Source organism: Lucilia sericata, unplaced genomic scaffold (assembly GCF_015586225.1).
Source record: "Lucilia sericata isolate MDLA Ls3-8-SP2 unplaced genomic scaffold, ASM1558622v1 Contig000265F_arrow, whole genome shotgun sequence".
NCBI classification, from domain to species: Eukaryota; Metazoa; Arthropoda; class Insecta; order Diptera; family Calliphoridae; genus Lucilia; species Lucilia sericata.
Genome location: NW_023994290.1, coordinates 119,732 through 142,379, shown reverse-complemented (window position 1 = coordinate 142,379; position 22,648 = coordinate 119,732). Strand labels below are relative to the sequence as shown.

Here is a 22,648-nt window from a genome sequence, read left to right as displayed (position 1 = left end):
GTTCGGAACTAAATTTTTTTGAAAGAAAACTTTGCCATAAACAACTTTTTTAAGAAGATGTATGATAGAAATAAACATTTCTAAAAAAACTTTGCTCAGAACAAATATCTAAAAATTTTGTTTGTGGGAAATATTTGAAAATATTTTTTTTTATTAAAAAAAAGTGTGGCAACACTAGTTTTAGTTAGATAAAAATTCTGAGAGTAATGTTTTAAAAATTTGGTAATGCCAGATTATAATATTTAAGCGTTTAGCGATTTTTCTGGCTGTTTTGAAATCGCCTACATAAAGTTTCAAAATTGTTATTGCAAATCATATAGTACATTAGTACACATATTTAAAGGACCCAATTTTTTCTTTTTATTTCTATTTACCCCAAACAAATTGTTTGTTAATGCAGCTATACTTTTCATTTTAATAACACTATACACCAAAACTTTGTCAAAAAACCCGATATTTTTACCCTTTTTCACACACATTCTTTGAGACTATTTACACAGTTAATTTTAGTTGCTTTTTTTCGTTAAATTAAAAAAAAAAGACTTTATTTACAAAAAAAGATAAATGGGGGAGCAATTGGATGGAAGGAAGAGATAAGAGAGTAGGATCTAAAATTTCAGTAAAACCACTCTCGGCGACTTATCTACATATATAAAAAATAAAATGCCAATAATATATGTATATTATATTTAAAATGTTTTAAATATTTAAATAATAAATTAGCGAAAATGATAATAATAAACAGGGCTACTAGTAAGTAGAAGAAAAAAGCTTATAAGTATAAAAAAATGTGTAAAAGTAAATGATTTCATTTTTTTGTTTAAAGAGTTTTGTGAAAATATGTATGTATGTAGTGTTCTTAAAGTAAAGTAGTTTTCTTAAGTTTTTCTCAAACAAGCAGTAGCGTTTTATATGTTTCTTTTAGAAGTTAGGTGGTCTTCGTTTTACACATAAAGTCTTAAAAAAAAGAGTTTATTAAGTTTATGTTAAAGGAGTTTTAAAAATATAAGTATTAAAACTAACTTTAAAATAAACTATTTAAGACTTTCCATTATCCATCATTATTCATACTTATTTAAACAAACAATATACAAAATATTTGGCTGTTAATGATTAATATTCGTTACTTTAGTTTAATTTTCTTACTCTTTAAAGTACGTAAGGGTTGTGGGTTTACAACATACCGAAACCTTTAGAGTAGTTAATGGCCTTTAAAAGTCTTTCCTCTAGTTTTTCTTTGCTGCTGTATTCGGGCAGCAAAAGAACATTGAAACAAGTGTGAGAAGTAGGTAAACGATCGCTGTCCGGACCATGACGTGTTATCAACAATTTAAGGCGACTTAAACCACCCACCGGCACTCGATCTGAACCGGTAGTGAATTCCAATAGTTTACGTTTCGATTCTTCGGGTAGATTGTGTACAATACTCCAGAAATCTTTGATAATTTGAGTTTCCTTAGTATAGCCACCCTCATATTCTGTAGAATCCTCCAATTCCATAAAATCGAATTTCTAAAGGTGGTATAAACAGTTTGATGCCGATTAAAAGGGTTTTAAAAGAAGTATAAATTACTTACCCGACTGCCACACACCAACAGTTCTACCTCCTCCGGTCGGAATAACAATTTCAAAGGCGATTCATCGGTTACCATATCGAAACCTTTTTTGAAGGCTTTAAATTGTCTTTCAATATTTTTGTTGAGCAAAAAATCACTATATAAATCAACAAATTCACGCTTATTCTCTTGGCATACGACTATTTCACCACCACCCGGTTTCAGTTCATGTTCGACTACTTCATCGAAAACATTTTTATAGCTTATTTTAAAAGTTTGCATAAAAACTTCTTCCATATCGGGTTCCTCATAATCGAGCATTGACTTTAGACTTCTATAGAGTGTGGGATTCCAATCTTGGAGGTCATAAAAGGAACCACGACCACCCATGAGTTTACGATACACTACCATGGGAAAATTCACAGCCAAAATTATGTTATTGTAAATAGCTAAACCTATGATAATGCCGATCAAAGTAAATTGTGCTTCGTTTTCGAAGGGAGTAGAATTAAACCTAGAGAAAAGTAACAAAAATAAATGATGAAGAAAGGACATCTTCGAAAGTCATTGTAAAGGAGAGAGAGAGAGTGCTATTGTGCTTGGCAAGTCTGCTGAGTCTGGTTTAATATTATTGCTCCACTTACCACATTGTATTGGTATCTTCCTGATGTGTAAACATGCCAAAATCGGGATTAAATAGTTCCTCGACGATTAATTGAAAGAACTCTTTTGAAACGCCACCCTCATCTATGCCCTGTTCACCCACAAATTCCACTACCAATTGTTTTTTCAAGTCTTTTGGATTGCTCATGGCCACTAGTTCCAGCTAAAATGAAAATTTAAATTCCCAAATAATTCTATAGGGAAGAACAACAATACAACACCTACCCCTATTAAAGCATCATTAACAATATTATCACGACGAACTTTTAGTTTTAGATTTGGTTGGGCCACCACCTCATTGCCATCGTAGTAGTATAATAATGAATAAAGGGAAGAATTGCGTTCACTGTACATGCGTATGCGACTATCGTAATATAAAGCAATAACTTTGGTGGCCGGGGTCAAGATAAAAGAATACAGCATAAAGGAGAAATGATTTCCTGCAAGTGGAAAACTTTAATAAAAAAAAAAAGAAACATTTTGTTTGCAATAAAACCCACCTAAACTATCTACTCCTAGAGGATCTAGCGATAAATTCTTATAGCTTAAATAATCACGATCCATTTGTATGGCATCACTTAGCGTTTCATTGTAAAACTCTTCATAGGGCACTAAAGGAACACGACAATCCATACAGGAAATATTTAATTCCTTTTCCAGTTTATCCTCAGCAAAGGCCGCATGATAAGGATAGAGTATTTGATTATAGTGGAATATATTATCGTCATCGTTGGAAGAGCCAGCTGCCCCCGAAGAGCTGGAAGCTGCATCTGCCTCGGCCGCAGATTCTTTGCCGGCCGCTGATATATTATAGGCATCAACTTCTCCCGCCAATATGTTGGCATAGAAAACAATCTAAATCATATGGTAAGATTGTCTAACTTGGTCTATAAATTATTTTTTTTATCATTTTGTTCCTACCTTTAAAACTTTGGTTATGGCTATAACATCGGGATTCTCTTGTACAGCATCTTCGTCCAGCATTACTTGTAAAGCTATTAACTGTTGTAGTGATTGTATGAAGGGATGTAGATTATCTTTATAGTGTGTCGCCCAAATACGGGCCAATCTGGCTTGTGCCTGGACAGGCATTACAACGGCAGCCTGGCATACCTTTGGCATACTGACTTCCATGTATTCAAAGTCTACAAAACGATTAGAAACTGGAATGTAAAAATATTTTCTTTAGAAAACTTTTTTGTGTGAAAAAGTTTGACTTTAGAAAACTTTTACTCCGTTTTTTGTTAGTTCTAGTTTAATTTTAGATTAGTTCTAGTTCAGTTCTAGTTCAGTTCTAGTTCAGTTCTAGTTCAGTTCTAGTTCAGTTCTAGTTCAGTTCTAGTTCAGTTCTAGTTCAGTTCTAGTTCAGTTCAAGTTCAGTTCTAGTTGTTCTAGTTCAGTTCTAGTTAAGTTCTAGTTCAGTTCTAGTGCAGTTCTAGTTCAGTTCTAGTTCAGTTCTAGTTCAGTTCTAGTTCAGTTCTAGTTCAGTTCTAGTTCAGTTCTAGTTCAGTTCTAGTTCAGTTCTAGTTCAGTTCTAGTTCAGTTCTAGTTCAGTTCTAGTTCAGTTCTAGTTCAGTTCTAGTTCAGTTCTAGTTCAGTTCTAGTTCAGTTCTAGTTCAGTTCTAGTTCAGTTCTAGTTCAGTTCTAGTTCAGTTCTAGTTCAGTTCTAGTTCAGTTCTAGTTCAGTTCTAGTTCAGTTCTAGTTCAGTTCTAGTTCAGTTCTAGTTCAGTTATAGTTCAGTTCTAGTTCAGTTCTAGTTCAGTTCTAGTTCAGTTCTAGTTCAGTTCTAGTTCAGTTCTAGTTCAGTTCTAGTTCAGTTCTAGTTCAGTTCTAGTTCAGTTCTAGTTCAGTTCTAGTTCAGTTCTAGTTCAGTTCTAGTTCAGTTCTAGTTCAGTTCTAGTTCAGTTCTAGTTCAGTTCTAGTTCAGTTCTAGTTCAGTTCTAGTTCAGTTCTAGTTCAGTTCTAGTTCAGTTCTAGTTCAGTTCTAGTTCAGTTCTAGTTCATAGTTCAGTTCTAGTTCAGTTCTAATTCAGTTCTATTTCAGTTCTAGTTCAGTTCTACTCCAGTTCTAGTTCAGACTTTTTATCAAAAACTTCATTTTTATCAAAAATTTCATTTTGTATCAAAAATACGATTTTTCATCAAAAATACGATTTTTCATCAAAAATACGATTTTTCATCAAAAATAAGATTTTTTCACCAAAAATTAGATTTTTCATCAAAAATACGATTTTGCACCAAAAATTCGATTTTTCATTAAAAATACGATTTTGCACCAAAAATACGATTTTTCATCAAAAATGCAATTTTCATAAAAAATTGAATTTTTCATCAAAATTTCGATTTTTCATAAAAAATTCTAATTTTAATCAAAAATATGATTTTTCAACAAAAATTCGATTTTTCCTCAAAAACTCATTTTTTCAAATTTTTATCAAAAAATCAAATTTTCTTCAATCATTAAGAATTCTTTATTTTATTTTTCAAAGAAAATCAAAAAGAAATTGATGAAAATATGATTTTTTTAATAAAATTTAAATTCGCTACTCACATGCCATTGACATATCGAAACAGATGACGAAACAATGTAAAACCTTTTCCCAATCATAGAAACGGCCATATTTAATACTCTCGGCCAGCAAGATGATATTTTCATTTATAGCCTCACGCACCACTTTTCTTTTCAGACCATTCAATTTCTTCTTCACCCGTCTTAAACTCTCAAAATCGACCTGAGTATCACAGCTCTGTGACCATTCGACGATATCATCTAAGTCATCAGAGTTGGCATCCTCATCCATGGGTTCTATGCTATCGCCGCCACCACTACTGCCAGCAGCAGCTGCTGCTGCCAATAAGCTGCTACTAGTGCCCGCCCCCTCAGAATTTCCATATACATTTTTTAATGCATTTACGTCTGGTAGCTCCTCGTCGTCCTCCTCCTCGACCTGTTGTTGTTCATCATCATTGTCATCATCCTCCGCCAGACAGGTGCTATCCTCATCTTTGTCATGTTCACCCTCTAGAGTACGTAAATCTTCTTTTTTCAGTTCTTGCGGTGATTTACCCAACAGCTCTTGCAATTTAGAGGCTGCCGCAGTGGAGGTAAGTTTGGCCAGCGGAGGACGTCGGAAACTTTTACTTAGTTTCTTAACCGAACAATAAACATCATTGATGGCATGTATGAGACGATCATAGCTTTTGTATTTCTTACATTCCTCAATCAGTTCATCGAGTATCTGTTCGTTTAGGTACTCTACAGGGGCTAAGGTAGGTGTGGGAGGATCTGAGGTTTTTAAATTTCCAGCTGAAGTAGTGGCATCATCAGCATTACTATCCCCGCCACCAGCCACTTCGCCTAAAGCCACTAACAAAGGCATTTCTATGGTAGCACAGCTGGAGATATTGGTATTACTACTGCCGGTAGAGGAGGATGAAGTACTGGAGCTGCCTGAGGTAATGGTACTATTGGAAGTACTACTGCTGTGTTCCAGAGAATCCATATTTTCATTGAGAGGCGTGTTGGCGGCGTTAGAACGGTTAGAACTAGTGGGAGATTCATGTTGTGGTCCCGTTCTAGGTACTTTGGGTGGTTGTTGTGTATTATAGCATTCACATAATTTGGCATCTTGTGAAAACAATTGTATAGCTTTGGCAGCTATTTCATTGGGAGTCATAGGTGCCACCTGACCGCTGGAGGCACAATTTTTATTCGAACATTGGGGATTGCCACAGCCACGCTGCAGCTGATAGAAGTAACGTTCAATTAGTTCCTTGACGGCAGATCTTTTCATATCGGAAGAGTGTGTGGAGCGTGTGTTAGGGGTTGTGTTGTTGGTAGTAGGGGGCGGCGCACTTGCATTCGTTTGCTGCATGGCCAGTTGTCTTTGTCTAAAAGACAAATCCTCGGGGAAGCTACTTATTGTTGTTTAATTAGTAAATTTAACAAAATTATTTCAATTTCTTTATAAACTTACCTCGTATTTTCCTCCTCATCCGACATTGAGTGGTCTTGAGGTGTTTCGTTCTCTTCCGCCTTCTTTGAGGGCAATTTTTCGTCTGCTTCTGTTGGGTTCATTAAATGTGTTTTGTTTTTGCCAATTTTTTTCTTTCTTTCACTTTTCTTTCTTTTTTCAGTTCTCAGCCTTCAAAATACTTTTCTTTTTACAAACTTTTCATTAAAATCAAACTTTTTCTTTTTTACTAGCTGCTGCTATTTAATTTAATATAAAATTTCCTTTTTTCTTCTTTATTATTGTCGCTCTTGGTGTGTGAAAAAAAGGAAATTAATCGATTGTTTTTAACTGTCATAGAAATTCTTAAAAATCATCCTGTCCTAGAGTTGCCAATAGTGTGAGAGTGAGAAAGAACAAAAAAGTACTAGGGAATATATGAGTTATATATGAAAGCTGTGTGCTGGGAAAAATATAAACATCTGTTTGTCACCGATCACTGTTTTGTAGATGGAAAGGGGGAAATTTAATGGGAATTTTTGGGGTATTTAAGGATAAAAGGATTTTTAAAGAAATTTAAGGAATTATTAATGAAAATTAATAAGAAAAATATTAAAACGTCAAGATTTTAATAATAAATAATTAAATATTTTTGACATTAATTAAATATTAGGAATTCTTTAGAATAGTTAATTCCAAATAAAGTTTTCTTTACAAAATGTTGTTCCGAATAAAGTTTTCTTTAGAAAAATTTATTCCGAATAAAGTTTTTTTTTAGAAAAATGTAAGCCGAATAAAATTTTTGTAACAAATTTATTCCGAATAAAGTTAAATTTAGAAAAATTTATTCCGAATAAAACTTTTTTGAAAAAATTTATTCCGAAAATATGTATTCTTTAGAAATCTGTAATTCGAATTAAGTTTTATTTAGAAATCCGAATCAAGTTTTTCTTTAAAAAATGTATTTACAATAGTGTATTCTTTAGAAAAATTTATCCTACAGAAAGTTTTCTTTAGAAAATTTTAATCCGAAATATGTTTTCTTTAGAAAAGTTTATTTCTAATAAAGCTTTCATTAGAAAAATTTAATCAGAATAACGTTTTCCGTATAAAAATCAATTCCTAACACAGTTCTTTATTATTTTTTTTATTTTGAAATTTATTCCAAATGAGAATTGAAAAATTAAATTCGAATAAATATTATTTAGCAAAAATTTATTCGAAAAAAGTTTTCCTTATTATGAAAAATTATTCGAAAAAAAGTTTTCTTTGAAAAAAATTTATATTCCGAAACAGATTGTTAAGAAAAGTTAAAGTACAAAAAAAGTTTATTAAGAAAACTGTATTTCAAAAAGTTTTTCAAATTATTTTTTTAAGAAAAAATTACATTTATTGATTTTTAGTAAAAAATTATTAATTGGTAAAAATATGTTTTTTGATAAAAAATTATTATATTTAAATTGATTTTTATTAATGATTTTTTTAAGGATTTTTTTAAATGCTTTAAGAAAAAATTATTTTTAAGTTTTTTTAAGAAAAAAATATTTTTTTAAATGTTTTTAAATGATTTTTAGTAAAAAAAGAATTTATTGGTATAAACATGTTTTTTTTAAATTTAGTAAAAAATAATTTTTGTAACAAAAATTATTTTTTAAATAAAAATAATCTCATCATTTTAAAATATTTTTTGATAAAAATTTTTTATTTCACAAACATTTGTTTTTTTTATAAAAACCTTATTTTTTATTGAAATATTTATTTCTGATAAAAATTGTGTTTCTATGAATAATAATGTTGTTGCTTAAACATTTTTTTTTTTTTTGATGAAAAAATTATTTTTAATAAAAAATATATTGGTTTTATATTGAAAAAGGATTTTAAAAAAAAAACTGATTTTTTTAATAAAAATGGATTTACTAATATTTTTTTATAAAAATTAATTTTTCCATAAAAAAACTTTTTCATAAAAACATATTTTCTATGAAAAAATGTATTTTTGTCGAAAAATTAAAAAAAATAATGTTTTAAAAAATTCATATTACTTTTGTTGGAAAATGAATTGCTTGATAAAGAATCGCTTTTAATGAAAATTTAAATTCTCGTTGTAAAATTAATTTGTTAAAATTATGAAAAATTGGATTTTTAATGAGAATTTTACATTTTTTAATGAGAATTTTCAATTTCGGTAAAAATTTAAACTTTCCTTAAAAATATATACATTTTTTATCTTTTTGTTTTGCAAAAAATTATTTTCCTTGAAAATGTTTACTTTTTTAAAATAATTAATAATTAACCAACTAATTTTCGGAAAAATTTCTTTCAATTTCAGTTTTTCATAAAAAAGTTTCTATTAATTTTATTATTATTTACCAAATTTCTTACTTTTTTCATTTAGTTTGCTGGTTTTCTTATTTTATTTGATTTTTTCTAATTTCCCTTAAAATTTCCTTTATTTTTCTTGCTAAAACACTTTAAACAACTCCGGCAACTCTATTTCCTTACAACACTGTGTTTTTATTTACAAAACCTGCTATTTCTCTCTTGTTTTTGTATTTATCTTGTTTACTCTCTGACTCACCTGTCATTAACAGCTGTGTTTTGGTCAAGCCAATCAGAATTTTTTTTCTTCTACGTTATCAATTTTCTTCATTCTAAAGAAAAAAAAAATCGGTGAAAATTAAAGTTTTAAAGAAAATTAACTAGAAAAATGTTTGTTCTCTAATATTTTACTAATAAACCAAAGTAAATCTAATAAACTTTTGCAATTTCCCATAATGAGTAATGAAAAAATCGCCGAAGATATTGCAAATTGTGTGCGTAAGAATGTTCCGTGGCATTTGCTGCCCGTCCACCTCAAACAGATTTTACACAACAATCAACGCGATTATGAGAAGTATGTTTTCAATTATAGTTTAAAAAATCAATTAAGATTTCGCGGTAATCTGGTGAATAAAATATTTCGCAAGGAGCAACGTTACTATGAGCTACTGGTCACCAAATCCATAAATACTTTGGGTCTCTTTCCCTATCATTTGGCGGATATAGTGACGAAAGGTTTGAGAGTGACTCCTTTCAATTATTATTTGGATGTTTTATCGCAATTACTAAAAAACGATAAAAGTTATGATACTTTGCCGAATTTCACCGCGGCCGATTGTTTGCGTGTCTTGGGCATAGGACGCAATGAGTATTTGTCCTTGATAAGTGATTTGAAAACTCATACGACACGCGCTTTGCTGTTTACCGCCAAACCCAATCCTTTGGAATTCTTGCCGAAATTTCCCCAACGTATACGCATAGAACCCTGGTGGCGTGTGGAGGTGGGTTTTGTTTTGGAAACGGACATACGTTTTGTTACGCCCGCAGAACGTTCATTAATCGATGATTTAATAGATTTTGGTTCCCAGACGGCGGGTAAATGTGACTATCATGTGGTGCATAATCTTTATCGCAAGGGTTTGATTTACTTGGATGTGCCCATTTCGGGAGAGGATAAAATTTCTATTCCTCCCTTAAAAAATTTCGTTATGAATCGTGTGAGTGGTGACTATTTTGAGAATTTACTCTATAAAATCTTTGTTAGTGCTGATGAGCACATGACCATCTCTGAATTGGCTCAAATGTTGCAGCTAGAATTGGATTCTGTTAAACAGGCCATTTCGCTTTTTTGTCGTTTGGGTTTTGCTCAATTAAAAGAACAGGCTGCGTCGCAGGATAGTCCTGTAAACTCTCAAAAATATCATGAATCCTGGGATGAGTTTAAACGTGAACAGGCCTTGGCCAAGGAACAGCCTCAGATAACACCTTTAAACTACAACAACTATGCCACCAATACGGAAACTGATGCAGCAAACGACAGCCAACTAAAAGCTAAAGAAAAGCCTAAAGATCAAGATTCCTCTTCAATAGGCTATTTATCCTCTGATGGCAATACTAGTGACTTTAGTTTTGCCAATATGCCCACTCCCTCACCACAACCTACAGCCAAGACTTCACCCCAACAAAATTCAGATCCCGAGTTATCCTCGGAAATAGATGATTTATCGGAAAGCACCACTAAACCTTCTCTAAAAGAGTTATTACCAGAATCTTCACCCAAGACCGGCAAACGTGTAGGTTTCTTATTCGATTCCACCCTTACTGCATTCCTAATGATGGGCAATTTATCGCCTGGTTTAAAAAATCATGCTGTTACCATGTTTGAGGTGGGTAAATTGTGTGAGGAAAGTATGGACACTTTTCTGGCTGAACTGGAAAAGGTATCGCTACTAGATGCCGAGGGTGAGGGTGATGTTTCACGTTATTTTGCTCATGCTGTTATTTTACGTTCCACCATTTGCTCTTTGCGCCATTTATTGCCGGGTGGCCTGGATCTTTTGCGCCTGGAGTGTTTGGAATGTCTGGATCAGAAGACTCGTGACCGGGTGCTGGAAAAGAAATATAAATTTATTATTTCTTCAACACCGTTAACTGCCTCTTTGTCACATTTGTTTACGATACCCTTCTTCGGGCAATACTATCGTTCTTCGGAGGCTTCGCATATGTGGACAAAGTTGTTTTACAATCATATCACAGGTGAGTAAAATGCGGCCATATTTTAACATCCCTATTTAGGGGACTAAGAAGAAATAAAAAGAAAAAAGGTTATGTTGTGGTTGAATAAAGAAGCAGGTATAGATTATGTTAGTCTATAAAAAAACTTTCCATTTTTCTCAGACAACTCAATATACTATCTATTCATTCTATTTCTCTTTAAAACCGATTCACAGCTAATTAGATTCCCATAGTCTTCTGTTCAAAAACATATTTTATACAAAGCAGTTCGGTATTCAAAATATCAAAAGATTCCTTTCCAAACAGATTCTTACTCAAAATTTAATCCTGCTTGGTCCAAGTAAAAGTTTTGGAAGTTATTTTGCTATTTAAATTTTCAATATTTGTCTTTTAGTTCCTCAACCTTGACTCCCTATTTTCTAACTTCAAGCATAATTTTTTACATTTACAGGTTATGGACCACCATCTTTATTCCTTTGCCGCGGCACCGTGTTGAAAACCCTGCCGCGCATATTCCTCGGCTATGGCAAACTGCTCGTTAATATCTTACATTCCGATTCGTATGTGATTAATAGTGAAAATTTCCGTAATCTTAATGATCAACTTAAAAATGGTTGTATACTCTTACAAGGCTATGGCATACGTACTCCTGGTGAGTTACGTTATGAAGCATTCCCTTTCAATGCGAAAGATAAAGAACAAAATAAATGGGTCAATCATAAAGCGGTGCAAAGGCTACAAGAGCAATTAGATCTTAAACATCATTGTGGCTATATAACCTTTGTAAATACTGGGGTAGCAGATATAGGCTGCGAAAACTATGAAGTGGAGGTTAAACTGAAGCATCCCAAAAGTAAACTCAAAGCTATGAGAAAGGATAATAGTATTAAGGAAACAGTGCCAAATAAAACCAAAATCGTAAAGGAGATAACGGAGGAATTGCCGGAATTACCAAAAGATTTAATGTCTCCCGATACCACGGAGGTATGCAGCTTTACCAGGCCCGCCAATACCATGGCTGCTGCATCTCCCTTACACAATTTAAAAACACCCGATGAAAACTATTTTGCCAGCAGTCCTAAAAATAATGAGCCTTCAGCGGTTTATACCTCAGAAGACTGCAACGAACTGTTGGCCTCCGAGTTGGCCAAATGTAAACCTGAATTGGTTTCCCAGGGTTCCGTAGAAATACCCTTAGATAGAACATTACCTAAAGCAGAAGGTCTAATAAACGACTCCGATGAGGAGTTGAGTGAGGAACAGGCTGAAGAATGGACTTTATTGGATGTTAACTTTGGTGTGCCGCTCTTTGATGTGGATTGTAATACACGCATCTGTGAACAAATTGTACGTCATTTGTGTACGGAGGAGAATCTTAAGGAATTGCCACAACATTCGGCGGCAATGTCGGAAAAGTTTTATAATTTTATTAAACAATGTTTGTACTTCGAAGATGAACGTATGGAGCAATTGAAGATAGGTAAAAATCTACCACATCCACGTATTAATTTGGCATTTGAAAATGGTAAAGTTTGCTATTGGAATGGTAGATAAAGGAGTAATAAAAAAGAAAAGGTTCCAATATAAGAGAGATAGATGGAATAAAAAAGTATTTTTCAATAAGTTAGAAAAAATAGAAGAGAAATAAACAAAATAGAGTAAGTGACATGGATAAAGAGAGAGAAAATGCAAAGAGTTAACTAATAAACGGTTTTAAGAGAGAAAACTCTTTAAAAATGACAACTAAGCCAGAGAGAGAGAGAAAGCAGTTAAAAATAAAAGTTTTGTAAATGAATTAAAACTAAGGAAGTTTATTTCCATCCTAAAGAGAGAACTTTAAATATCAAGAAGTTGAGCTAGGTCACAACATTTATTTTGCGAATACTTTGATCTAGTGCTTCACATATAAAACAGTTTTCGATGATATATCAGAGTCTCTAAAGAGTTTAATCACTGCTCCCTTTGTCCATATCATTTTAAGCTCTTTTTTTGAGTTATTAAACTAAAATTTACTTAAGTAACAGAAAAACCCAGTGCAAAAAAATGTTTTTATTTTTTTTTTACAAAAAAGAATTACCAGTTTCGTAGTAATTAGATAATTATGTACTTTATTGTTTTTATCTTTTTTTATTAATATAAATCTATAACATTCCAATGTTTTTTCATGTTTTTTTTTTCTTTTTATTACTAATTATTATTATTGTTATCTTTATTATTATCTTATCGTTTTTATTATTAAAAAATTACTAACAATTACAGTGTTTTTTTGTTTAAAATTAAACTAATTCCTTCCATTCCTTGGTATTTTATTAAATAAAAATCTAATAAAAAAAAGAAAATTAAAAAAACCAAAACAATTGAAATTAATGCATATTTATAAAATAAGTATTTTTTTCTTATTTTGCTCTTTCAAAAGTCCATTAGTTTATTTAAAACAACTGAATATATTCAATATTTTTTTCAGAAACAAACACAGCTTATTATTATAAACGAAAAAACAAATTTAACTATTAATTAATAAAATAAATATACATATATATTTTAACAGAAGATTATAAGATTTAAAAGCAAATATATTTAACAAAATTTGTAACTAATTCCAAAAACGAATTGAAATGAAAAAGATTATAAAAGAAATATAAGAAAAAATAATAAATTCAATAAGATTTTAAAAGTAATTAAAAAAGAGCTATTTTAATAAAAACTTTTAAACTAGAATTGATCTAGGACAGAATTAGAACAGAACTAGAACAGAACTAGAACAGAACTAGAACAGAACTAGAACAGAACTAGAACAGAACTAAAACAGAACTAATACAGAACTAGAACAGAACTAGAACTGATTTAGAACAGAACTAGAACAGAACTAGAATATAACTAGAACAGAACTAGAACAGAACTAGAACAGAACTAGAACAGAACTAGAACAGAACTAGAACAGAACTAGAACAGAACAGAACAGAACTAGAACAGAACTAGAACAGAACTTGAACAGAACTAGAACGGAACTAGAACAGAATTAGAACAGAACTAGAACAGAACTAGAACATAACTAGAACAGAACTAGAACAGAACTAAAACAGAACTAGAACAGAACTAGAACAGAACTAGAACAGAACTAGAACAGAACTAGAACAGAACTAGAACAGAACTAGAACAGAACTAGAACAGAACTAGAACTGAACTAGAACAGAACTAGAACAGAACTAGAACAGAACTAGAACAGAAATGGAACAGAACTAGAACAGAATTAGAACAGAACTAGAACAGAACTAGAACATAACTAGAACAGAACTAGAACAGAACTAGAACAGAACTAGAACAGAACTAGAACAGAACTAGATCAGAACTAGATCAGAACTAGAACAGAACTAGAACAGAACTAGAACTGAACTAGAACAGAACTAGAACAGAACTAGAACAGAACTAGAACAGAACTAGAACAGAACTAGAACAGAACTAGAACAGAACTAGAACAGAACTAGAACGGAACTAGAACAGGACTAGAACAAAACTAGAACAGAACTAGATCAGAACTAGATCAGAACTAGAACCGAACTAGAACAGAACTAGAACAGAACTAGAACAGAACTAGAACAGAACTAGAACAGAACTAGAACAGAACTAGAACTAGAACAGAACTAGAACAGAACTAGAACAGAACTAGAACAGAACTAGAACAGAACTAGAACAGAACTAGAACAGAACTAGAACAGAACTAGAACTATCCTCAGATTCATAAGTAATAAAGAAAAATGTCCCAAGATCAAAGTGGTCCACTTTAACATCTTCTTACACATGTTCAACTTGAACTTAAAATATCCTTTTTAAAATAGTTTAACAACTTAACTACTCTTCTAGCTGTATGACAAATCGCATCACTAATTCAGAAGTTATACATAAAAATGTCCTTCCAAATGTAATCACATTATTACAAACTAAACTCTTATCAAACATTCTCTTTATCAGTACTCATTTGCACATTCTCTTAAATCTCTTTTGCTTTAGATTTGCACAATAAACACAAACTACGAATGTGCAACTTCAAACTCCTCTTACTTACCTTCCACCTAAAATTAATATTTTCTTTAACCATATTTTAAAACCTTAACTCCTTCTTTATCTATAAACCAAATTTGATAAAAATCGGTTCACTATTTGCAAAGTTATAAACTAAAATATCCTGCCTTCTTATTTTCATCACTGCTATTTTTTAAATAAACAAACAAAATCTCTCTCTTTGACATTTATTTACTCTTTACTTTTGTCTACTACTTTCGCTGCTCTTAATATTTTCCTCAGTTTCTTATTAGACTTTTAGCAGTGCGCGTCGGTTTTTGCTATGAGCTCGTGCGTATTTTGGTAAATTGTTAATAAATTTCGGAAAACAAGTGTTAAATTAATGAAATATAGTGTTATTAATAAATTAAAAGTGTTATGAATAAAAATGTAACCTTAAATTGTTTATAAAGTAGTTAATTTGTGCAAAATTTAGCGAAATTCCTTAACAAATTCGTTTGCTAAAAAAGTTTGGCCAATTAACCGCCATGTTGTTTTTCATTTCTAATAAAGGTTTTGCTTAATATTTGGCTTAAAAAATTAAGAAAAGCGAAATATTTATAATAAAAAGTTATTAAATATTTGTTAATCATAAGTTTTAAGGGCAGTTTGTTGAAGGTAAGTTGCTAAAATTTTTAATTTTTATATACATTTTCCTTTGCTGCAACTAAATGTCAGTGTTGTTTCAATTGTTGTTTTTCATTTTGCTTTGTTTTTTTTTTCCTTGTCAGAGGAGAAAAAAGTGTCAACGATTGTGCATGTTTGTGCAATTTGTTTTGTTTACATTTGCTGTTGTTGTTGGTTGTCAATAGTAAAGCAGTTTTTTGCTGCATTTGTTGTTGATGTTTTTGTAGGCTTATAAAAATACATGAGTGAGTAGATTTGTGTGTTTTTGTTTTTGTTTTGCAAAGTGTGTGTGTTTTTATTTGCTGGGTTGTTGTTGTTGTTTTATTTGCGTGTTTATATTGAAAGCGGGTGGTATGGTGGGTGTTTTAGTTAGTTAGTTAGTTAGTTAGTTAGTTAGTTAGTTAGTTAGTTAGTTAGTTAGTTAGTTAGTTAGTTAGTTAGTTAGTTAGTTAGTTAGTTAGTTAGTTAGTTAGTTAGTTCGTTAGTTAGTTAGTTAGTTAGTTAGTTAGTTCGTTAGTTAGTTAGTTAGTTAGTTAGTTAGTTAGTTAGTTAGTTAGTTAGTTAGTTAGTTAGTTAGTTAGTTAGTTAGTTAGTTAGTTAGTTAGTTAGTTAGTTAGTTAGTTAGTTAGTTAGTTAGTTAGTTAGTTAGTTAGTTAGTTAGTTAGTTAGTTAGTAGTTAGTTAGTTAGTAGTTAGTTAGTTAGTTAGTTAGTTAGTTAGTAGTTAGTTAGTTAGTTAGTGTTAGTTAGTTAGTTAGTTAGTTTAGTTAGTAGTTAGTTAGTTAGTTAGTTAGTTAGTTAGTTAGTTAGTTAGTTAGTAGTTAGTTAGTTAGTTAGTTAGTTAGTTAGTAGTTAGTTAGTTAGTTAGTTAGTTAGTTAGTTAGTTAGTTAGTTAGTTAGTTAGTAGTTTAGTTAGTTAGTTAGTTAGTTAGTTAGTTAGTAGTTAGTTAGTTAGTTAGTTAGTTAGTTAGAGTTAGTAGTTAGTTAGTTAGTAGTTAGTTAGTTAGTAGTTAGTTAGTTAGTTAGTTAGTTAGTTAGTTAGTTAGTTAGTTAGTTAGTTAGTTAGTAGTAGTTAGTTAGTTTAGTTAGTTAGTAGTTAGTAGTTAGTAGTTAGTTAGTTAGTTAGTTAGTAGTTAGTTAGTTAGTTAGTTAGAGTTAGTTAGTTAGTTAGTTAGTTAGTTAGTTAGTTAGTAGTTAGTAGTTAGTTAGTTAGTTAGTTAGTTAGTTAGTTAGTTAGTAGTTAGTTAGTTAGTTAGTTAGTTAGTAGTTAGTTAGTTAGTTAGTTAGTTAGTTAGTTAGTAGTTAGTAGTTAGTAGTAGTTAGTTAGTTAGTAGTTAGTTAGTTAGTAGTTAGTTAGTTAGTTAGTTAGTTAGTTAGTTAGTTAGTTAGTTAGTTAGTTAGTTAGTTAGTTAGTTAGTAGTTAGTTAGTAGTTAGTTAGTTAGTTAGTTAGTTAGTAGTTAGTTAGTTAGTTAGTTAGTAGTTAGTTAGTTAGTAGTTAGTTAGTTAGTTAGTTAGTTAGTAGTTAGTTAGTTAGTTAGTTAGTTAGTTAGTTAGTTAGTTAGTTAGTTAGTTAGTTAGTTAGTTAGTTAGTTAGTTAGTTAGTTAGTTAGTTAGTTAGTAGTTAGTTAGTTAGTTAGTTAGTTAGTAGTAGTTAGTTAGTTAGTTAGTTAGTTAGTTAGTTAGTTAGTTAGTTAGTTAGTTAGTTAGTTAATGTCGTAGAACTCTTTGCAACAAAATTAATTAGTTTTGTACTTTTTGCTTTGTTTTTTTCTTATTTTTCCTGCACAATTTGCTTGTTCATTTCATAAATATTTATAACAAATTAATTAGCTTTTTAGTTTTTCTTCTGTTTTTTCTTCTCTCGAAACATTTTTTGTTAAATCATGTTGTATCTGCAGCAAATGCTATAAATTTAATTTCTTTATAATACTTTAACTTGTTTATAACAAATATTTTACTTGTTTGGGAATACAAACGAAAAAATAGCACAGTCATAATTATGATCATCATGTTTTGAAAAAAGTTATGATGGGTGTTATGACAACATGTAGTTTTTATAAGAGAAACAAAACCTTTACATTAAGTTGGTTGATAATAATGAAAAGCATCATATAAACTGTTTTTTGACATGTTTTCTGTGATATTACGCTAAAAAAACTAATAAAAAGCAATACAAAATGTATGTCATTTATCCATTAGAAAAAGGTGTTTGTTAATGAAATTAAAAAATAGTAATAATGATAATATGAAATATTTAACAGACAGTTAAAACGGAAGTGTTATTAACTAACAATGACCTAAATTTTAAAGAATTTTAAAGTAAAAAAACTTATTCAGCTAAAATTTTTCTTAATTCAGCTAAGCTAAAACCTTTAAAAACTATATAATTTTATTTATTTACCCAAAAAACTAAAGAAATTTACTTTAAAAACTAATTCAGCTAACAAATTTTGCAATTCAGCTGATACATTTTTATGGAAAACTTAAGGACGGAACTTGTGCTATAAGAAAATAGAATTCAGCTAATGGTAAAGGCTTTTCAGCTAAAAAAATTTTCAAAATTAAAGAAAATTTTATGATTCAGCTAGAAATTATTATATTCAGCTAAAATTTTTCTCAATTCAGCTGGCTTAATTTCAACTTTAACAGTAAACTAACAAGTTAGTTTTGAAAAATCTCTATTCAGCTAACATTTTTCTTAATTCAGCTGAGCTAAGAACTTTAAAAACTAGAAAAAATGACTTATTTATCAAAAAAATTAAAGAAATTTACTTTTAAAACCAATTCAGGTAACAAATTTTGCAATTCAGCTGATAAAATTTTTAAGAAAACTTAAGTACGAGACTTATGCTATAAGAAAATGCAATTCAGCTAGAAATTATTGTATTCAGCTGAAATTTTTCTCAATTCAGCTGAGCTAAGAGCTTTAAAATCTAGAAAATTTAATTTATTTACCTAAACAGTTAAAGAAATTTACTTTTAAAACCAATTCAGCTAATGAATTAAGCAATTCAGCTGATCAAATTTTTAGGTAAGCTTAAGGACGTGACTTTTGCTATAAGAAAATGCAATTCAGCTAATGATTTTAGATATTCAGCTAAGAAAATTTTCAAAAATAAAGAAAATTTTATAATTCAGCTAGAAATGATTGTATTCAGCTAAGCTTTTTTGCAATTCAGCTGTTTATATTTAATCTGTTTAGTGAAGTCACTATTCAGCTAACATTTTTCTCAATTCAGCTAAGCTAAACCCTTTAAAATCTAGAAAATTTTATTTATTTACCCAAAAAATTATAGGAAATTACTTTTGAACCTAATTCAGCTAATAAATTATGCAATTCAGCTAAGTAAATATTATGAAAAAACAGAAAAATATTGAATTTACTTTAAGAAAACCTATTCAGCTAAACACTTTTTGATGTATAAGGATAATTTGAATTCATTTCTGTGTTTTCCGCTTAAGATTTAGCTTCAAGTTCATTGACTTTGTGCTGAATTCAAGTTTATTTTAATTAAATTGTTTATTTAGTTACTAACAAACAAACAATTTCATATTTTTATCTATTGATTTCAAAGAAATATGCAAAAAAAAAAGAATCTAAAGATTTAAGACATAAACTTGTTATTTTCGGGCCATATGCATGACAGAGCCTACCCAGTGTGTGTAACGTTTCATTAAGTTCTATAACAAAGTCTCAATAATCCAGCCAGTATGTTCACTTAACACACCTTAAAAAAAGTGGGGAGAAAAAAAGCATTAAAACAATTTCTAAAATGTCTTTTACATGCTAAAAGAACATTTCAAAAATAAGACACAGAACAGAAAAAAACACGCATTTGTAGCATCATCAGAACTGACCGACTTTTTTATAAACAGCATCATCATTATCATCATGATGTTTGGCTTCATAAACAACATGTTTATCAATAAACAAAAAAAACCTCATTATTACCATAATATTTATTTAAAGACACGACTAAGTGTGCGTGTCGGTCTGTCTAGTGCAGCAATATAATTATTATTAACATCATAATCGTCAATATCATCATCATCATAATCATGTAAAGAAACGTGTTATGTGAACCAACAAATAGTAAGAAGCTGAAGAAGAACTCTTTCACGTATTAAACGCACAAGTGCGTTTTAAGGCGACATCAGGTGGTCGGTTGGTCGTTTGTTTGGTCATTATGTTGTGTGTGTTGCGTTGTGGTCATAAAAAGAAAAACGCGTTTTTTTTGTAGACTTTAAGAAAAAAAAACCGAAGAAAAACAAGAACAATTTCCAACATTAAACCTGTAATAAACAACGGTTTCTTAACGAAGAGGGAACAAAAAAAAACAGAAAACAAATTTGGCAACGGTCACACAATCATGTTTTTTTTTTTTTTCGTAAAGACAAGCAACATTAAGAATTAAGAAAAACAACAACAACATAAAAACGAGGAGACAAGTTCAGGAACAAGAATGTTATACAAAAAAGAAGTTCTATATAAAAAAAACCAGAACATTATAGAAATGTTTTATTACAACAATATAAAAAAAAGAAGTTTACAAATAATTTATAAGTTAAAAACAAACAACAAAAATAAAGAAATTTTAAGGAAAATGTTAGCTGAATAGCTAATATTCTTAACTGAATAGCAATTTTCAAAAAGATTTTATAACAAAATCTTGTTTTTTCTAAATTCAGCTTAACATTTTCTTAGCTGAATAGCTTTAAAACTTAGCTGAATAAGGATTTTATTAACTACATAGTTAGGAAATGTATAAATTTCAAGTTTGTCAAAAGATTTTCTCAGCTGAATTGCGAAAAATGTTAGCTGAATAGAGATTTTATTAACTAAACTAATAGATAATGTAAATATTTTAAGTTTTTCTAGAAATTTTCATAGCTGAATTGCAAAAAAGGTTAGCTGAATAGAGATTTTATAACCTTAATTGAAAGAAAATTTTGAAATTTCAAGTTTTTCCAGAAATTTTCACAGCTGAATTGCAAAAAATATTAGCTGAATAGAGATTTTATAACCTTAATTGATAGATAATTTAAAAATTTCAAATTTATCAAGAAATTTTTACAGCTGAATTGGGAAAATTGTTAGCTGAATACAGATTTCATTAACTAAATTTATAGAAAATTTTAAGATTTAAAGTTTATCAAGAAATTTTCATAGTTGAATTGAGAAAAATGTTAGCTGAATAATGATTTTATTAACTAAACTGAAAGAGTATTAACAAATTTTAAGTTTTTCAAGAACTTTTCATAGCTGAATTGCAAAAAATATTAGCTAAATAAGGATTTTATTATCCGAATTGATAGAAAATTTACAAATTTCAGGTTTATCAAGAAATTTTCTTAGCTGAATTGAAAAAAATGTTAGCTGAATATAGATTTCATTAACTAAATTGATAGAAAATTTAAAGATTTCAAGTTTATCAAAAAATTTTCACAGCTGAATTGAAAAAATGTTAGCTGAATAAGAATTTTATTAACTAAACTAATATAAAATTTAAAGATTTCGAATTTATCAAGAAAATTTCTCAGCTTAATTGAGAATATTGTTAGCTGAATTAGCTTAAAATGCAAATTTCTTTGATACTTGAGAATGTTATTTGAAATTTTTAAGTTTTTAAAGGTTTAAAGCTAGCTGAATTGAGAAAAATGTTAGCTGAATAGAGATTTTGCGAAACGAAATTGCTTATTTGTTGTTAAACTTGAAATTTAAACAGCTAAATAGCAAAAAAGCTTAGCTGAATACACAAATCTATAGCTGAATTAAAAAATTTTCAATATTTTGTTAAATTTATGTAGCTGAATAGCTTAAATCATTAGCTGCATTACAAATTTCTTAAAGCAAAAGACTATTTTTCAAGTTTTGCTAAAAACTTAGTCAGCGGAATTACAAAAATTGTTAGCGGAATTTTTAAAATTTTTTAATTTTTAAAGGTTTTAGATTAGCTAAATTTAAGAAAATGTTAATTTAGCTGAATACAAGAATTTCAAGCTGAATTCTACTATTTTCAATATTTTGTCAAATTTGCTAAGCTGAATAGCTTAAATCATTAGATGAATATCATTTTCTTAAGGCAAACATCTTTTCCTCAAGTTTTAGTTGAAATTTAGTGAGCTGAATTGCATAAATTGTTAGCTGAATTAGCTTTAAAGTTAAATTGTATTAAATTTAAACAATTTTATTTAAAATTATCTTGTTTTTAAAGGTAGCTGAATTGAAAAAAAATGTTAGCTGAATAGAGATTTTTCAACACTTATTTGTTTATTTGTTATTTAACTTGAAATTTATGAATAGGAAAATCTCTAGCTGAATTACAAAATTTTTAAACTTTTTTATTTTTTTTTCAGCTGAATATACTTAATCATGAGCTGAATTAAATTTTTTAAAGCAGAAGTCGTTTTCTTAGGTTCTACTATAAATTTAGTCAGCTGAATTGCATATATTGTTAGCTGAATTAGCTTTAAAGGTAAAATTCTTTAATTTTTAAGCAATTTTTTAATAATTTTGTTGTTTTTAAAGGTTTTAGCTTAGCTGAATTGTGGACAATGTTAGCTGAATAGAAATTTTTCAATAAAAATTTGTTTATTTGCTGTTTAACTTGAAATCTAAACAGCGGACTTGCAAAAAAGTTTAGCTGAATAGAAAAATTTATAGCTGAATTACAAAATGTTCAAACTTTTTTGAACATTTTCTTACTTAATCATTAGCTGAATTAAATTTTTTTTAAAGCAAAAGTCGATTTTTTAGTTTCCACTAAAAATTTAGTCAGCTGAATGGCATAAATTGTTAGCTGAATTAGCTTTAAAGGTAATTTTCATTAATTTTTAAGTAATTTTTTAAAAATTTTGTTGTTTTTAAAGGTTTAAGCTTAGCTGAATTGTGGAAAATAATAGCTGAATAGAAATTTTTCAATAACAATTTGTTTATATGTTGTTTAACTTGAAATCTAAACAGCTGAATTGTAGAAAAATTTAGCTGAATAGAATAATTTATAGCTGAATTGCAATAATTTTAATGAATTTTTAAAATTTTCTTAGCTGAATAGCATTGATCATTAGCTGAATTAGATTTTCTAGGAAAAATTTATATTTACAAAGTTTTTTTGTATATACATTCCAAAATTACACTTGTTTTTTAACAATTAGTTTGATATTTCTCCGTAACTCATTAATCTTTTAGTAGATTAAACTCTCTAGAGGCTGCTTCTTTAAGTCTGTAAGAAGTTT

General features: G+C 29.5%; 2 protein-coding genes across 3 annotated transcripts; one reads left to right on the top strand and one right to left on the bottom strand.

Moving 5' to 3' along the window:
* Window positions 1-517: 517 nt before the first annotated feature.
* Window positions 518-6,527, bottom strand: LOC119602938 (ubiquitin-protein ligase E3A). 2 transcript variants are annotated; one of them, XM_037954744.1, is made up of 8 exons: window positions 6,198-6,525; window positions 4,772-6,135; window positions 3,141-3,382; window positions 2,720-3,074; window positions 2,445-2,659; window positions 2,201-2,382; window positions 1,578-2,070; window positions 518-1,512 (listed from the first exon to the last, which is right to left on the bottom strand). In XM_037954744.1, exons 1-8 carry the CDS (start codon window positions 6,296-6,298, stop codon window positions 1,174-1,176), a joined length of 3,291 nt encoding a protein of 1,096 aa, XP_037810672.1. In that variant the 5' UTR covers window positions 6,299-6,525; the 3' UTR covers window positions 518-1,173. The 2 variants fall into 2 exon arrangements, with proteins under 2 accessions (XP_037810672.1, XP_037810673.1); XM_037954745.1 differs by having other exon boundaries at window positions 522-1,512; window positions 3,141-3,364; window positions 6,198-6,527.
* A 2,230-nt stretch (window positions 6,528-8,757) lies between these two features.
* LOC119602942 (protein FAM91A1) lies at window positions 8,758-13,050 on the top strand. Its single transcript, XM_037954754.1, has 2 exons — window positions 8,758-10,748; window positions 11,179-13,050. Exons 1-2 carry the CDS (start codon window positions 8,948-8,950, stop codon window positions 12,279-12,281), a joined length of 2,904 nt encoding a protein of 967 aa, XP_037810682.1. The 5' UTR covers window positions 8,758-8,947; the 3' UTR covers window positions 12,282-13,050.
* Window positions 13,051-22,648: the final 9,598 nt, after the last annotated feature.

What these genes read in the sequence shown, in the direction of transcription:
- LOC119602938 (XM_037954744.1), bottom strand. Translation starts at nt 6,298, where the DNA reads ATGAACCCAACAGAAGCAGACGAAAAATTGCCCTCAAAGAAGGCGGAA. An exon ending in TTTCGATATGTCAATGGCAT is followed by an intron (nt 3,383 to 4,771) that starts GTGAGTAGCGAA and finishes TTTACATTCCAG; the next exon opens with TTTCTAATCGTTTTGTAGAC. An exon ending in TTAATGATGCTTTAATAGGG is followed by an intron (nt 2,383 to 2,444) that starts GTAGGTGTTGTA and finishes TTTTCATTTTAG; the next exon opens with CTGGAACTAGTGGCCATGAG.
- LOC119602942 (XM_037954754.1), top strand. Translation starts at nt 8,948, where the DNA reads ATGAGTAATGAAAAAATCGCCGAAGATATTGCAAATTGTGTGCGTAAG. An exon ending in GTTTTACAATCATATCACAG is followed by an intron (nt 10,749 to 11,178) that starts GTGAGTAAAATG and finishes TTACATTTACAG; the next exon opens with GTTATGGACCACCATCTTTA.